General features: G+C 42.9%; 1 protein-coding gene across 11 annotated transcripts in view; it reads right to left on the reverse strand.

The window, feature by feature from the left end:
- MPZL1 (myelin protein zero like 1) overlaps positions 1-18143 on the reverse strand; it is a 43520-nt gene that overhangs the window by 13055 nt on the left and 12322 nt on the right. For 7 of the 11 annotated variants that reach the window (XR_010996075.1, XM_068180506.1, XM_068180498.1 and 4 more), the window contains 3 exons: positions 11865-12025; positions 8554-8767; positions 2429-2561 (listed from right to left, as the gene is read on the reverse strand). Coding sequence is in view for 10 of the 11 variants with exons in the window: in XM_068180498.1 (XP_068036599.1) it covers positions 2429-2561; positions 8554-8767; positions 11865-12025 (508 nt within the window). In the remaining variant the exon portion in view is untranslated. Of the gene's footprint in view, positions 1-777; positions 852-1488; positions 1600-2428; positions 2562-8553; positions 8768-11864; positions 12026-18143 lie in introns of those variants that run through there. The other 4 variants (XM_068180503.1, XM_068180504.1, XM_068180502.1 and 1 more) reach the window with 3 other exon arrangements.

The following is an 18143-nucleotide window of genomic DNA, read 5'->3' on the forward strand; positions in this document are numbered from 1 at the left end:
CTTCTTGCACCAAAGCACCCAGGAGAGTTAAGTAGCCACCTCCTTGGCAGCAGTGCCCTCTGCTACAACCCTCTGACCACTGGGCATTCTTTTCCCTCAGTCTTTGTAGACAATATATAAATTGAGTACAGAATCAAAAGAGGACAGTGACATTAAGCAGACCACCTCCTTGCAGGGCAAGCATTTTTCACCCTTTGGTAGGTCTTACCATAGCAGATTTTGCTCCATATACATGCAGCAGTTAGAATTAGAACAAAAATACTACTCCAGCCATCATGGCAAGGGATCGTGACTGTCTCAAAAACAATGCATCCCTTCTGTTACCAAAACTATGTAATCATTAATTGTTTTATTCACAAAACTCCTCAGATCTACACTATCTAAATGTAATCATTCAGGTTTAAGCAACTAATGTATTTAGATCCCTGTAAGTTTTCCAACACTTAAGCTGTCTGAGGCAGAGGAACACTTGCAGGGAATTTACTTTTATTTTGACACAGAAAGAGCTCTGAATTTCCTGTGCTTTAGTCAATGCACTGGCAAGTTCACTGTTGGAAGAGATGGAGGGACATCATCTGGGATAAACAACAACTCCACCCCAGTCAGACACGAGACAATGAAACCCAAGCACCCAGTGAAATGCATTATCCCTTTGCCAACAGATTCCAGCAAAATTTCAGTGATGTTAGTAGAGAGCTAGCTGGTTAGTCAGCAAAGGAAGAGGAAATGTGTACACACACACAGGTATTAACAGCAACCACCAACTTGATTAGTTACCATGGTGTCTAGTGGGACTGGAAGAGAAGACCCAGCCCTGTTACATTCCCAATCTGGCGTCTATATCAGGATCTCTGTAAGGAGAGGAAGGTAAGCAGGATCCGATCCCAGCACACCAAGGCAGAAAGAAAAAAACAAAACAAAACAAAACAAAAAAATCACCAAAGTCAGAGCATGAATGGAAACTGTGGCCATGCAGGGGTTCCAGACGCTACACAGGGCCCCAGCCCACCTAAGTTCAAGGCAGAATGGTTATCTAGGAGTAAGTGCTTCTCTCCACCACCACACACTGGGTTAACATCATGTAGAAGACAGTCCGTAAGTTTGGAGGGGGTCACAGCAGACGTGGTTTCTTTCTACACATCATGCAGTGCTGGCATGGTCAGTGAAAGCAGGATTTAAACCTCAGAGATTACTTTCCCAAGAGAGTAGTTAAATCTGCTACAAGAAATCACAGTGCATGAACTACTGCTCCAGGCTCAGCACCAACATGTGTCCTCCAGCAGGAAGACACTGGAGAGCAGGTCAGTGGGAAGCAGGGCAAGCAGGCCACCTCAGGCACACTGCTGGTGCATGACACTGCAGGGTTCTTTTCAGTTCATAGGGGAAGGACACATGCAGAAAGGGAAAACCAGGCTTTCCACACAATTCTGAGCACACACAGCCACCCTTGCTGTATTTAGCCTTACCATTGGGCAATAGCCAACTCACTTTGTCTAAGCTCTCCAACTGGGAAAAGGACAGGGCAAAGTTTAATTTGGAAATCCCCACAAGCTTATTTTTGGAGTTATTTTCTTTTGTCCCACAGGCAACCCAAAGAACCTGCAATAAGCAGGAATATTTGTTGGGCAAAGAACAGAAGAAACTTGTATGTTTTGGGCTTGTTTCTAAGACTACATACATAATTTTCATTCTTTCTTAGAGAAGCAAATTACCAGCTAATTAGAGAGGAGAAAAAAGGAAGCATCTCCTTCACCAGCAGCAAGTTTCATCACCACAGGACTCTCATCTGGCTTTGTCAGTTCTTGTTGCTTTTTCATATGCCCACTCAAAGAACTGTGCTTCACTTTGGAGTTATCCTCCTAACACTAAAAACCCTGCAGGGATGGTAACAGTTAACAAAAAACAGACGGTAAATGAGAATGGATGCAGAGTGGCTATTCCTTCCTTACTTTCAAGTGTGGTGATGAAGGGGTTTTTGGCAAATATTTTGGTCCAGGCTTAGGAGGCAGACACTGGTAACAGAAAAATCCAGTCCTGATCTCAATACACAGCATTCCTTAAAAGTGCACATGTGGTGCTTTTCCTTTGGAGGTGGTAAAGAAAGGAGAGCTGGAAGGAAGGGGAACAGACCAGAGCTAGGGCGTCTTGGATTAAATGCTCTGAGGGCATAGATCCTTGTGTCTGGGGATCAACTTCAACACCTAGTGATTTTCAGGTGCAACTCATGGTCAGTAGGTCTCTTCAAGCACAGTACAGAGGTAACCACTAAAGGTAGATGATCACAGTTCCACATGACCATACCTATCTCTAGCTGTGATTGCCAAGGCTTGGCAGGAACAACTCCTACCCCCCCCACACCTTTAAGCCCTCCCTCTGATCCTGCTGCTGTTCCTCACATCAGCCACGGGTGAGGAGGGAGATCTCTTACCCAGAGTATCGTTTTTTAGAGTTGTTCTTTCTGATGACAAGACACACGACAATAGAGATGAGCGATGAGAGACCTGTAACCGTACCGATGGCTATCCCTGCCACGGTGGCAATGGGGAACGCAGGAAGGCTGTCTGCGGAGAGAAGGGAGAAAACATTCAACTCTTCTGCATTCCCTGCTCAACAGAAGTGCAAACCACAAATGCCCTTGAGCCTGGATTAGTTTAGAGCAGGAGGCACTAGGGTAATGCCCAGAAATTACAGCATGCAGCCTAAGTGGCAGTGGCAGCAGGCAGCCAGCAGAGTAACATGAACAGAGCACACACCAGGAGTGCTCTTAGTGTCACCATCCTTCAGGAGAGAGTTCATGTTGAACCAAAAATTTCTACATAGCAGGGAACACAAGTGACAATGAGGACAACCCTGTCTCATATTGTATCTGAAGGGGAAAAAAAAACCATGTTACAGACATCTGGGAATTCCCAGCAAGGTCAACAGGAAAAGGCAGGCACGCTTGAAAGCAGATTTGGACACAGCACATTGCTAACCCACTAGGAGTGCTGAATGCTGGGTGTTCTCCAGGGAGCATGCAGCACACAACAGAGCTCCTACCCAGGATCACTCTTAGCAGTGTTTATACGTGATTCTGGTGTCTCTCAAAACACAGCCCTGTACATTTTTATAGACTCATTTTTTTCCCTTCTTAAGTCAGGATCATTGTACAATACCAGGAAAACACGTAGAAGAACACAGTATTGCTTTACTCACGTTTTCCCTAATATTATTTTGGGGGGAGAGTAGGCCAAAAAAGAGCAGCCAGAAACAAAAGCCAATCAGAGAATAAGTACAAAATACCTACAAGTCAAAGAATACACAGACTACCATTACAAATGAGAAACAAAGTCCTTTCCTTCCTCCCACATCATGGTTAACACAAGGAACATGTCAGGCCAGAGGGTTTTTTACAAGACTCCATAATACTCCAGCTACTTATACCAAATACAAATGAATCAGCAGAAGATCCAACAGGTAAAACCTATGTTGAGGAATGGTTGCAGGAACAGGGTCATGGATTGATGGACCAGTTATTCCAACAATTATTCCATCAGTTGTTCCCCAGACCTGAGCTCTGTGCCCGGGAGGAGCTCTGGCCTGGGAAACTGGACTGGGAAACAGCACTGGCCTGTGAACAGTACACTGTGCAATTACAGATAGCAAAAGGCAGAATATCCTTGAGATATGAGTTGTACAAGAACAGGATGTAAAACAAGATGTACTTAGCAAAGTAAAAAGCTAGCAGATGAAAAACTTAGCTACAGCTGAAACTGCATGTAGAAGAACATAAAACAATGAACCTTTATGAATTGACCAATGAGAGCTTGTTGCTAATATTGCTTGCAAAAGACTATATAAACTGACTGGATCTTTGAATAAACTGGAGCTTGCTTATCAATCATATTGGTTGCGTGCTTGTCTTCCCTAACTGCCCGCAGCAATAAACCTACACCTATATAGAAAAATCTGTCTCAGACACCTGCATCTGATCATCACAGAATTGTTGAGGTTGGAAGGGATGTCTTGAGATTGTCTAGCCCAAACCCCCTGCTTAAATTAAGCAGAGCCAAGTAGCAAAGTTTGCTCAGTACTCTGTCCGCTTCGGATTTGACTATCTCCAAGGATGGGGGACTCTTCAGGCAACCTAGCTGTCACAGTTTGACAGTGGCCCAACGCCAGGCACCCACAAAAGTCACGCGCTCACCCTCCCCTGCTGGGGGAAAGGAGGGAAAAGGAAAAAAAAAGTTAACAAAGGCTTCATGAGTGGGATAAGGAGCAGGAGAAGTATTTCAAGAGCAAAAGAGGCTCAACTGTAGTTGCAAAGTGAAATGTATCATTAAGAGAATCAGAGAAGGATAATGAGAAGTAAAAGAAGCCTTAACACACCTTCTCCTCCCCAGCCCCTCCCTCCTTCCCACTGACAGCACAGGGTGACTGGGTGTGGGGGTTTTGGTCAGTTCATCACCAAGATCATCTTCTGCTGCTCTGGGAGAGGAGTCCTTCCCCGGTGAGGCTGTGGGGTCCCTCCCATGGGAGACAGTTCTCCATTAACTTCTCCAGAGTGGGGCCATTCTCACAAGCAGCAGCCAAACCGCACCTGCTACAATGTGAATTCCCCCCACGGGCAGACAGTCCTCCCAAAACTGCTGCAACATGTATCTCTCTTTCTGCAGGGTGCAGTCCTCCAAGGACAGGCTGCTCCAGCCAGGAAGCAGGGCCCCCTCTCTCCACTGGGTCTTCCATTGGATCACAGCTCCCTCCAGGCATGCACCTGCTCTGGCATGGGCACCACCCACAGGGGCTCTGGGTAGATCTCTGCACCCCCTGTGGATCTCCATGGGCTGCAGGAGTACAGCTGCTTCACTACGGCCTGCACAGGCGTCTCAGTTCCGGCGTCTGGAGCACATCCTTCCCCTCCTTCTCCGCTGACCTCGGTGTCTCCATGTTGTTTTCCCTCACATATTCTCACCTCCTCCTCTTTGATTAGGAGCAAAAACCCCTGTGACCTTGTTTTGATTTTCTTCTTAAGTATGTCATCATAGAGGTGTTACCAGCCTCTCTCATTGGCCCAGTTTTGGCCAGCAGCTTGTCCATCTTCAGAGCCATCAGCCACTGGCTCTGCCAGACATGGTGGGAAGCTTCCAGCACCTTCTCACAGGAGATATCTTCGTGGTCCCCTGCTATATAAAAGCAGGCTGTGCCAAACCAATACACTAGTCCAGTGTTCAACTACAGTAAAATGTGGGGGTTTAAGTGCAGACAGAATTTCCTGTGTTTGAACTTATGCCGATTGTCTCTTGTCCTGTCACTAGGCACCACTGAAGATCCTGGCTCAGTCTTCTTTAGGTGCTAGCAATGTACATGAAGGCCTGGTGAGAGGATTCTCCAGAGTCTTTCTTCTCTTTTGCAGGCTAGATCACACCTTCTGCAGGCCAGACAATCCCAGCTGCCTCCATTTCTCCTCATATGAAAGCTGGAATACTCCCTTAACCATCTTTGTTGCCCTTTGCTGGACTCATTCCAGCAGGGACAACAGACCAGGAGCACCCTGAAGGAGGGGCATCATAATGAGAAAACAGGGCTTACATTTAGTCCTGTTCCTTTGGAATTCAGTGACTTTCAGCAGAAGGGCTACCTGACTTCTGGCTGTTCCACTGACCATAACATCACTCAGCCAAACATCACAGCACCAGCTTCTCTGGCTCTCCAGTGTGATATGCCAGTTCACAGCAATATGGCAATTCAGAGTTTTAGTAAGAAATTAAAAATGAAGATATGAGCACCACAACATAGAGGAAGACATTCTTTCCAGAACTTTTCAACAGCCCAGGGATCCATCTGCTATTAAGGAAGAGAGTCCTACAAGTGGTAATATTCAGATATGTATGATATGATTGCATTTGAGGCCCATGCAAAAATGCAGTAATTTATTTTGAGGCATATTAGAGTTCCCTAGTTTCTGTGCTTTTTCACCTTTCCAGAAGTGCAGGAATAACTGTCTGCAAAAATATCAAAACAGATATGCATTTCTGCATTAGCAGACCTGCTGCTGCCTTGTACACCAGAAAACACAGACATTTTATCAGAGCAAGGAAGCAAGTGACAATCCAAAACCATAGTGCAGAGTATCTGCTTAAAAATGAGGTTAGAACTGATCATTTTGACACTTCTTTGACTCATGAGGGTTTTTTTTGGTTGGTTGAATCTGAGTGATGGACAGCAGTTAGGTCCTGTTAGCAAACATTTTTAAGACTGTATAAAAAAAATGCTAGTGCTTGCTTCTGAAACTAAGAGTCTGGCTTTATTGCTTTTCAGAAAATGGTTCCTATATTTTCCAGTATTTCACAGTCACACAAATTCCTCATAAGCACTTCCAGAGCAGCCAATGACTTAATTATGAAAGACAGTCCCAGTTAAAGAACCGAACACCAGCTCTGAAAGCCAATATTTAAGTTAACAGCTCAACACAAACCAAAAATCCAGCCATTCAGAGAACACTTTTCACTGAGTATTACTGAAATTCAGAACAATTTCCATTTCACTGAGAGCATGTGAGTATCAATTTTTTATAAAAGAGGCAGGAAAATGAAGCTTCCATTGGTCCTAAGTGTAAAGATTTTCATACCATTCTAATTTTTTCCCCCATGTGTGTTCAGATCCAAGATCGACCACCTCCAGGTAACACAAGCTGTCTTGAACAGAGTTGCTTTTCCTGTTACAAGTAGGGTCAGTCTAATGTAAGAACTTGGAATTTCCTATGAATTTCTGTTGTTTAGGCTTTAAATGGTAGTCCTTTCCAGATTCAGATAGTCTATTGAAAAAACAGCCTCGCTTTTCACCCCTGCCAGTAGAATTGTTCCAACACACTTGATAGAGCTGTTTGTGCAAACACCATGTAGGTACTGCAGTGAAAATCAGCTCAGTTAGTTTGGCAATTTTTAAAAATTAGGCCACCATGGAACTTACTAAATGTTTAATCCAACACCTAAAGCTAACCTATCATCTATCAGATGATTTAAATGTGCAAAGAATGAACATGGCTTTGAACAGTTTATACCACCAGACGTACAATTCATAACCATTAGATGCATACATAGTAAAAAAACAATAAGCACAAGTGTCATCATGTATTTATTCCAATTGAAAAAATTGCTCCAGCTCAGCTCAGGATGAGTTACAACCTATTACAAGAGCTTGAAAATCCCTTTTCAGTCTTCCTAAGAATGCGAAGAGAACTCTTACAGAATTTTTCTGATGGTGAGAAGTGTTTCAAATACAGGGCTCCATTCAGAATCAGATTGTCCTCCAGATGCCCCACCTATGGGGAAGCCAGCATGCAAGTCTGTTGAAAAATATCAGCTGAATTAGTGTACTGAGGTCAGTCTTTAGTTGTTTAACCCGAGTTAAAATCTGAAAAGGCTTTTCCAAGACAGCCAAACCAGCAGCTGCTTTACTGCTTCTTCATAGTGACTATCATTGCGATAAAATAAAGAGACCCTATTTTATACAGGCTTCAAACTTCCAAGAAACAGAAAGTTCTAAGGGATGGTTGGACCTCCAGAGGTCCTGCTCAACCCAAACTGTTTCATGAAGAAAAAAATTTAGATAGAGACCTTGCCTACATAAGAACACGGAATGACCTCCTGAGCAGGGGCACACACCTGATCTAGCCTAGCAGCAGAATCATTCTAATTAGGACACACAGATAGGTATCTTCCCTAACCTATTAAAACTAATGGAATAGCTGCATCAGCACTACCATTTATGAATTCAACATTTATTCTTGTCCTTACTAAACTATAAATTTGGAAATGCAATTACTGTAACAATCATTTCTTTGTAGGAAAAATATCACGTTGTGGCTGACCTCCAGCTGAGGTAGAATGACCAAATGTTTTGGATGATAAAGGCAAAAAAAAGAGCCAAACTGACAAACAGAATCTTAGTGCTCTTGAACTGTGACAAATGTTACCAAATGCTAACCAGAAGCCTAATGTGACTGCAAGTAGCTAGTTTGAAGTTTGTAAGAGCCACCATGGATTCTTTAAGAACACCTGAGTAAAAGAGACTTGAATGCACATTCCACACAACCACCTTCGCATGGAACACAGTAGCATTTCACTTTCTGTATGTTTGGACCAGATTTATAGTTTTGCATTCTATTAAATATACCAGAAGGGTTTCCAAAACAACAGTCTGCTACTTTTTTCTCCTTGCTCACCAGATTTCATAAGTCACCCTAACCCTTGATGCAGCATAACGCAGGAAATATATTCACAGGACTTCAAAATGAGAAAATGTGTTTTCAAGCCTTCCATCAGCTTTTCCTAATAATTGTTTAAACCACAGGAATTAGTGGGAATAGAGGAAAAGGGTATGACATACAGTTTTTAAACAGCTGACAGATACTGGAAGAAGAGGATTATTAGGACCTGGAAGAAGAGAATTAAAAAAACAGGTGTTCCCTCCAGGCCACTCCCCCACCCCCAATAAAAGTGATTTAGACAAGGAATGGAGGGGAAAAAAAAAACAAGTGAGAAGTAAAAAAAATCATATAGGATGAATGAATACCTTTCTCCACAACTCTAACTCGGATTTCTCCTGGTTTGACAACAATGTCAGGTGGGTTCTTGACATCGCAAATGTACGTGCCGTTGTCCCGGAACTGCATGTTTGATATAGTGATAGAAGCATCTTTCTTGTTAAGATCTCCAGCCCAAGTGATCCTGTCTTTAAATGGTATGTCCTTTCCAGGGTATGACTTCCCATTAGAGTAATAGAAAAACTGCAGCCAAGGAAAAGAGGATATAAGAACAATCCAATTAGCAAGTACGGAGGCACCATGCTTCTCCCACTATAACAGCACTCTCCCAGAGCCAGCTGTGTTACAAACAGCCAGTAGCTGAGGTTTTTCTCCTCCTGCCTCACCACTTCAGTCTGCCTTGTTGCCTCTTGATAACATAACCATGCTTCTACCTCAACCATACCAGAACAAGAGACTGCAAGTTTCAGTTTTCTGTTGGTTTTGATTTGTTTTTTGGTGGATTGGCTGGGGTTTTTTTCCCTGTTTTGCAGGGGACAGAGTTTTACAGACAAGGAGGTAGAGGAAAGAAAAAAACCTGGTAACCTGGTAATAATTAAAGGACAGAACAGTCCTGGAACACAGCCATCTGTTTTTCAGGCACAGGAAGCCACCTGCATCCTAGCAGAAAAAGGATACCAAGTTTCTCATCTTCTATTTTGCTGTATGTTACTTGCAACTAAAGCACAGCTAAATTAACATGCAATACTCTCCCTTCCTTCCACCCCCTCAGAAAATCCCATGACTAATTTAGAGTATATCTAGCTGTTTTCCAGAAACCTTCAGGTAACTAAATATAACTGTTTCCCAGTTTTTAAGTGACTAAGCTGCACATTGGCTCTGCATTCCCTATACATGACCAAAAATCTTTAAAGAATAAACCTACTTAGTACAGACTAAGGAGGAACTGAGTATTTCCTAACTATACCTGCCCAAAATTGGAATTTACAGCAGTAGAAGTGCATAGACTTCTACAGGACAACTCTGCTTTCAAACACATGGGATACCCTAAGAGAGGCATCAAGGCTGCAGGAGAATTGCAAGAGAACATTCTTTCTTAATTGGATATCCTGCAGGACAGCAAGATAAATCTAATCAGGAATCAACCTGAACTCCCTTCAGTTCAGTCTCCAGAGAACAATGAAAGAAATTTAGGACAAAATTCCAGCTTCCTCTTCCTCCTGCCTTACTTACAAAGCAGTGGCTCTGCCATAGAACAGACTGCCTACAAGAGTCTTATTTCCATTCAAGTCACCTCCTATCCCTTTTCCTGCCCTTGATCTCACATTTGCTGTTCCAACACCCTATCAGACCTGCACTCTGAATATCAGGCCTTATCACGCGGCAGCACAAATCTTGTCCAGATCAGGTAGGTGTACATCATGCCCATCTGTCCTGCTGCAGTCAATCTTATTTGTTGTCTACAGATCAACATAAATTCAACAAAGTATTTCATGTGATAGAAAGCTGGCAAGCACAAAGCCAGCTGTCAACATTAGAGGGACTCTGCATCAGTCTGCAGCTTTTCCAGCTGGATTGTAACCTTTAACACAGCAGCACTGCATCACCACAACCCTGTGCACAGGGGAAGTCATCCCACTGAAGTCTAGAAGGCCAGAGGCAGATTCCTCAGCTCTCTAGATGTCCTTATCAGGAGGAGGAGAAATCCCAAAGTAAAATATATCCTGAAACACAAGCTAAGTGACTCAAGCCATCCCTTGCCTATGGTGGAGATGAGACTTCTTTGGAACATGTGGTGAGAGAAGGGGACAAGCAGGGGAAGCTCCCAGTCGAGTCAGCCTCACCACATGGCCAGAAGATTGCCAGTGTGATTCTAAAGGGACACAGGTCCACCCTTGTCAAGAGAAGCATGGGCTTACCTCAGACATAAGCTGATCATGAGATCGGTCTTTCAAATTCACACCCACCAAGCTATGCAATGCCATGACTCAGCTCATAAACAAACATCCCCTCTGCACCTTCCCCAGACTCCCAAAAGAAACAGGGAATTAACATCAAATTGTGCTGGGTCACTGCTGCTCAAAGATAATGTGCATTTCTTTCAGTTGTGCTGATAGCTACATCCAAGTGGAACATCTGAACTGACTTCAGTTCCAAAAACAATGCTATGTGCTGAAGCTGTATGCCTACAACTGAACAGTGATGTAGAAACAGAATGGCAAAACAGGATATAGGGGGAGCGGAAAACACATCAACAGATGGCTTCTCTTTACCCATCCTGTTCAGCACTGGCAGGAAATATGCCCTACTTCCTTAACTTCTCCCCAACTCCTGCTTTGGATTCCCAATGGGAAGAGCTCCCTCTTCAAAACTAAGTATTTATTTCACTGAGAATTCAGAAGCTTGTTCTTCAGAGCTCCATATACCGAGCAAGATGCTCACACACTGGTTTTGACCATCTCTGCTCTGAGCATTGCAGAGCTCCCAGAGTTTAAATGAGCTCACATCTGCAGCAGAGGGAAGGAGACAAACACAAACAGGCTGAGCAACCTGCTGTCCCCACATCTTCAAAGGTGTCCCAGAGTTCCTTGTTCTGCTTCCTCCAAATTCTCACTCAGGACAAGGAACAAGAAAGAAGCAGAAGTGTCTGAGGAAGAAGAGGAAGAAGACAGCTATCAACGTACCAAAGCCACTTCTTTGAAGATTTACAGCCAAAGGATCTGAGCCCCCTTGGGCCCAACATACAGGAACTGAGCAATGACAACTATTATTTGCCTAAGTTCCTTGCTAGCATTATTTTTCACTTGTCAAGTAACTATAATATGAGGATGTAACTGCTTATTTGAGCTATTCAATTCTGTTCTGAAACCAGGGAGACTGGTCTTACTTTAAACCCTTTCAAACAGAGGCTATACAGTACACAAGCAAAATAAACAACATGCACAATACACAATGTAACACTGCAATTACAGTGGTAATTCAAATTCTGTGACTGCTATATTCAGCCAAATGCAAAAGGAGAGGGTATTTACAAGATTCCTAGATGCTCATCTACTTCATACATACAGCTTCCATACCAACATCCCTCTTCTAAGACTAATAGAGTAATGTTACTAACTAATGTATTCTGTGGTCACTGTCCAGTCTTGGCAAAGATCCAGCAGACTGCAATAATTTCATACAGCACTAAAAAAGCCCACTAAAATCACAGTGATGGAGATAAGGCACACGAATGGGGGTGCAATCCATATTTGCTTGCTCCTTAGAACCAACTAGAAGACCACAGCTCAACTACACCAGTCTCCCCATCCAGGTCTGCTCCCCTCCAGCCATTGCTTACTGAGATACGAGTAGCTGCTCCCTCTGGCTGAAAGCTCCAGGAGACAGATGCTGCGCTGCTGATCACTTCTACAGATGTGAACGTGCATGGGAGCTTTGCGTCCGTCCCGTTCTCCACAAACATCTCCTCTGGGGTGTTGACCTCTACTGCTGATACTTGGACTGCATGGGAAAGGCAAAGAGAAGAAAGGAGAACAAGACACATCAGTGCTGCTTTGAGAATGAGGAAGTTCACATTACACTGCCTAGAAGGGCAGAAGAGAAGAGGCATCAATAACTCCTGCACTGGGTGACTGCACAGACATTGCATTATACCTCCAATCAAACAAGTATAGAGCAGGCCAAGTATATTCACTTCTCCTTCCTTGTATTATCTATGACAGGATGTTTTCCATTCACAGATGTTTCCTCTACAGCACTTTGTGGAAGGCAATTCTATGGTGCAAAGGATGAGTTTAATACTTTTTCGTACCAGCTGATAGCAGGCATTGTAATAATTAAGCCTAATAACTTGGCCCAGCTATTACTCAGTTTCCTCTCTGGCACACATCTTGTTTCATATCTCCAGATTTTCCTAGCTGTACGTAAAACAAAGGCTCGCCTCCAGTAAGCTGAGGAGCAAAGTTCTCTTGCTCTCAGCTGTGCCATCTACTCCTGCTCTCTGCCATGGCTCCAAGGTCTGTATGTGCAAGGCCTCACAGATAATCACTCCGTTATAGTTCAGAAGCATTACAGTAGTTTATTTTTTTTTCTATCTTATGCACAGTGAAAACAGCAAGAAGACCACAACCACCCCCACATTTAAAGCAATCAAGGTTAATGTTGTGCTTTTACTGGTAGTTTTCCTAACAAGTAACAGTCATCATGATTAGGAAAGTGTGTTGAAGATACTCCTTATCTGGAACCTTCTAAACTACCAATGCACTATCCCTCTCCAGATTTAAGCAGATACCTCTCTACATTCATTCAGATTTGTGTAGAATAACAAAGCATGATCTTGTGACATCACAAGAGAATGTCTGTCAGCATTCATGTCACAAGCACGTGAAAGCAAAAATCTTGTCAAGTCAGTGTGGGTGGGTGCACATGTGACGTATGTTCCTGATACCTCAAATATAAGTTTTTATTTTTATTAAACCACAATTTTCAGCATAGAGATGGTAACAGCAATCTATTTCTGTTCATAGGATTCTATGTTTCTAGGCTCCAGTACCTTAAATCCCCTTGTTAGAATGGGAGAACAAACCTTCGTGCTCCATCAGTACCTCAGCTGATTTGTTTCTCAGCTTTGAATAAAGTAGCTCGAAGTAGGTAGACAAAACAGAAAGATGCAAGTCAAAGACTGTTCAGACAAAAAGAAAGAAAAACCCACCTGTTGTACATTGGACCTGATTAGCATAAAAGATTTGATAATCAGGATGCCTTGGCAAGAACAAACAGAGCTTTGAAGACTACGAGAAGATTGAATCAAGAGAAGATTGAATCAAGACGGGCTGACAGGAAGATTGAATCAACTTCTGCAAGCAAGAGATGTTGCAAAATGTGTAAGTTCATTTAAGTGATGAATAACCCAATCTTTGTAATAAAAAATTACTAGCCTTCCTAGATACTATATAAGCATATGTAGCCCACAGTAAATTTGGATTTTGACCACCAGTCAGTCTCCCCATCTCTCTCATCATCACCAATACCCACTTACATTAGTCCTTAAATCGTGAGGTTTGAGTTTTCAGTCAGTGAGAGCAACCAGCTCAGCAGCCTTCAGAAGTTGGACAGCAAACATCTGACAACATGGGCATGCAAGCAGGGGTGGGAGAATTGAGTACATCACAGCAATTGCAATAACCAAAACCAGAAGAAACCACCATTCATAAATTCTGCTGTTCAGAGTCCACACTGATCACTTCCAAAATTCACTAACTTCTCAGTCCCATCAGGTTATGTCTTGATACCTCAGATTTTCCTGTCATCACTGCTCTCATTTCCAAGAGAAAAAGTGCCCCAAGGGGGGTGGGGAGTAAGGGTGGTGAATTTTCATCATGAGGTTCTATCAGAGCTTCCTTTCTCTTGTACATACTCTGACTATGGGCCAAAAACTATTCTTTTGTAAAACAACTACCAAATATTTATTTGGAATAAACAAAGACTTCTAGCAATCAAATTAAATGAACTGAGAGCTGCTGTGCTTTATGTATTTTTTCCAGCTAATGGTGTAGACAAGAAAAATAAAATCAAATAAAATCCATTGTAGTAAGCCCAAACCACAGAACAAACCTCCCTTTCAAGCATAAAACAAGCAAGATGCCCTCCATATTCATGTAGGAAGAAAAGAGTCTGCACAGACATTGTCTGCTTCTACATGGTACAGAGAACCCCTTGCCACACACAGGCAGTGGGTAGCACGGATCTGCCTAATCTAAAAAAGTCACTGTTCTAACTCACTAGAACAGTAGTGAAGCAAAAAATCAAAAGAAAAAAAGGACTTCTCCCTACTTCTTCCCTAGTCTGGGATGGAAGGAACTATGTAATCCTGTACAGATATTGCTATCAAGTTATCAAGTTTAATTTTCATCTGTCCTACTGTTGGCTCAATTTAATGTTCTTCTTTGCTGATTTTCTCCCCTCTTCAAAAATATTTTTCCTGCTTCTGTTGCCTTACAGCATGAGACACAGGCTCCTTAAATCATAACCTGTTTGGTAGAGAGGCCACACAATTTGTCAGTTGTTCACCCTCAGCCCTCTAATCCCATACTTTTACTCATACGGTGGCTGTTCCCACTACCTTGAACTCTTTAGCCTCCTCTGTCATAATAAAACCCACATGGATCATCTCCAGCTCTAGTTCTTTTCCTCCTCTTTCCACATTTACCAGGATTACATCCACCTTCCAGCTCCTACACCTATTTAAATATTCCAGTTGGAGAAAGTTGAATTTTGAGTCACATTTCAGTCACACTTACAAACTGCTCTATTCCTCAAGCTTACTCAGCCTTAGTTCCTCTCAAGAGGAAAAAATGATCACAGGAAACTGTCAGAGAGAAGAATGCTTTAGGAAGGGAAGGTCAGCAAGGTACATAGGGCAAAATTAAACATTTGCTCTTCTCCCATGCATCCTCCTTGATCCCATCACCCTGTCCTACTGCCTGTAGCTGCAGTATTTCCTTCTGAACATCTCATCAAGCCTTCAGCTGCTTTTATTCTTTTCTGCACAAAAATGGTTCTAATTTTCTCGCCTATCATCCAAACAATTTGAAAAAAAAAAAACCCACCTGTGCCTCTTCAGCCAATTCTTTCAAATCTCTAGTGTTGTTCGAGCAGTTTTGCTCCACCTACAGTAACTTTCTCCAGCTCCACTTTCAACCCCCACACTGCAATGAAAACTCTCCATCCACATCTTCCTTTCCAGACAATCCTCCTGCTCTTGAAATAGGATAAGACACTCATATTCTTACTAACTTACTAACTAATCTTTTCTTATTTTTCCATCATGGATCTTCATTCTTCATCAACGCTCTCTATTCTCAGGTCTCTCTTTCCTCAGTATCTCACCTCAGAGATCTCATCTGCAAAACAAGTTCAAGCTCCATCACTGCACTGACTGCTCAGATCTGCGTCTCTACTCAGGATCTGTCTCCTTATGTTCAAAGAACAGCCTCAGCATCGACAAAGTTGTCAGCTCACACTAAATGGGACTAAAGCAGAGCTTAGAGCCCTCCACTAATGCTTTTGCCACCATGGACCTGCCACGTGTCTGTCCAACTGAACACCGTGCAGCACCTCTGACTTTGAACTCTTCCCAGGTCAAGGCAGAGTATTTCAAATTTTCCAGTCACCTGTTCAGCTGACACCAGACTAAAACCTCCAGTTCATACCTTGGCCTTCATTATTGTGATGTCCTTTTGGCTCTGGACAGATGGACAGTTATCGGTGATGATAAGAGATGGGGAAGACTGACTGGTGATGAAAATCTGCATTTACTGTGGACTACATATGCTTAGATACTATTTTAGGAAGGCTAGTAATTTTTTACTACAATGATTGGGTTGATCATCCCATAAACTTATACATTTTGCAACATCTCTTGCTTGCAGAAGTTGATTCCCTCTTCTTTCTTGTCAGCCAGTCTCAATTCAGTCTTCAAAGCTCTGTTCTTGCCAAGGCATTCCCATAATCAGATCTCTTATGCTAATCAGGTCCAAAATATTCTCTGCCTCATGTGCCCCAACAGACAGTAACAGACCACTAAGTACTGCAGTCCCTGGTAACCAAGCTGCTCCAAAGGTGACACTGAGAAGAGGGGGACATCGCATATGCAAGACCACTGCTTCCTTCCATGAAGTGGAAATGACACCAAGCACCCACCCCTGTTTCAGTATGAAGAGTATTGGTCTCATCCAAAACTTTTCAAATCCAAACTGTAGCACCTCCTCCTAAATGCTACCCCTCAGACTTGGGAGGATCTGCTCAAAACCTGCAAAATTCTTTCACTTCCTTTGAGCCCTCCAAAGCATGTGGTAACTGCATCTGTATGAATCCAACAGTGCCCAAGCTGCCAGTGCTTGGATATCAACACCTTTTAAAATTGAAGTAATCTTTTTCTACTTTTATTTGTACCCCCTGGTTGATTACACTGGCCTAATAGTGATTTTTTTAAAAAATATTTTGGGCAAAAATTGTTTTTATTCTACATTTTTAATGTAGAAATATGGCTGACCATTTGGTTTGGTAGCATACCACAAAGATTCTTCTGTGCACTGAAGTTTTACACCAATTAACACAGAGATAATTAAAATTTCTTTGCAGACCACTGTTTCTACTGAGATCTTGGATCCAATGAAAACGTTCTGTTAATTAAGACTGTGAACACACCAAAATAAACTCAATTCCCCTGGATTCAACTCAGTTTGATCACCAGAAGACCTAACAAACCAAGAACGCAAACAGCTAACACCGTAATCACAGACATCTTATTTGCACCAGCACAAACACAGCCCACATGGAAACTTCCATCACACTCCTAAATACTGGATGCTTATAGCTGCTACCGTTCCCATCCTACACTAGGAAGAGTCTTACTCCCCTCTTCTTGAAATGGCTAATCATCAGTTTATTAATTAATACAAGCAACTTGCTTTGCGTATCTTAAAGACACCTGGTAGTACAGGCGTGTGTACAAGTTATAAACGAAGTCGCTTATACACGCAAGGTCTTGACAAAATGACAGAAAATTCAGTGTTTCATTATCTTCACTCTGGTCTCTCCAGCAGCCCAGAAGTTTCATCAGAAAGGAGGATGTGGTTTTTTCTAATGACTAAGGGTCTAAAGTTGCAAAAACAATATACACTTGAGAATCGGTGCTTTCATTAACAAATACTCTTACTCAATGTCAAGTGTCTTGTGAAACATCTCCTGTTGACAGCATTCTCAACTACTATTGCATGGCATTTAGCTCTTTCTCCCACAAAGCAGATGCCCTGTACAATCAGCATGAAACAATAGCAGCCAGACCCCTACAAAACATCCCAGAAAGCCAGAACAAAGTTATAGTCCCCAACTGCAACTACAGGCACTTATGTCCCCACAGACCATTTCTTCACTGTGGATAAAACACCTGGTGGAGAAACCTTAGCTTTCCTGCCTTAACAGACAGCAGACATGCCAAAATCGTTCCTGTGAAACTGCACAAGATCTGGTAAAGCACCCAGATGCTGGATAGAATTTCCACACAGACTTCCTTCACATCACTTAGCCTAAACAGAAAAGTAGAACCCACGGCAGCAGTTCCACCCAGGAGCAAACCATGGTGTACTTCATTAGGACAAAAACACACAGGTATTAAGAAGCCACACGTGTCCAGCCCCTCTTCCTGGAGACTGTCCCTGCAGCCCCCCTGTCACCACGACCTTTATGTCTGCACTCCATACATTTACACAGGACACAAAGCAACACCAGCTACAGAAATGATGACTAGACAGAGTCACATCAACCAATCCTGACATCTAAGTTTCAAAGCTACAAAAACTAAATTCCATCGCCTCGAAGGAGGACAGAAGAGTTAAATTTCACCCTCAAATGCCAATTCACCAGAACAGCCTTTAGCTGCTGCCACAGCATCTCCCCAGGTTGCCAATCTTGTCAAGAATCCCAGGCTGCTGAAGGAAAGAGGGCTTCCTGTCTGCAGTAACACAGCCGGTCCTGCAGCATCCTGCAGCTCCAGGAATCAGAAAGCACAGCTGTGACACCCAGCCCATGAACACCTACCACTTCCTGTCACCATGCT

The sequence above is a fragment of the Anomalospiza imberbis genome, chromosome 2 (assembly GCF_031753505.1).
Source record: "Anomalospiza imberbis isolate Cuckoo-Finch-1a 21T00152 chromosome 2, ASM3175350v1, whole genome shotgun sequence".
Classification (NCBI taxonomy): Eukaryota; Metazoa; Chordata; class Aves; order Passeriformes; family Viduidae; genus Anomalospiza; species Anomalospiza imberbis.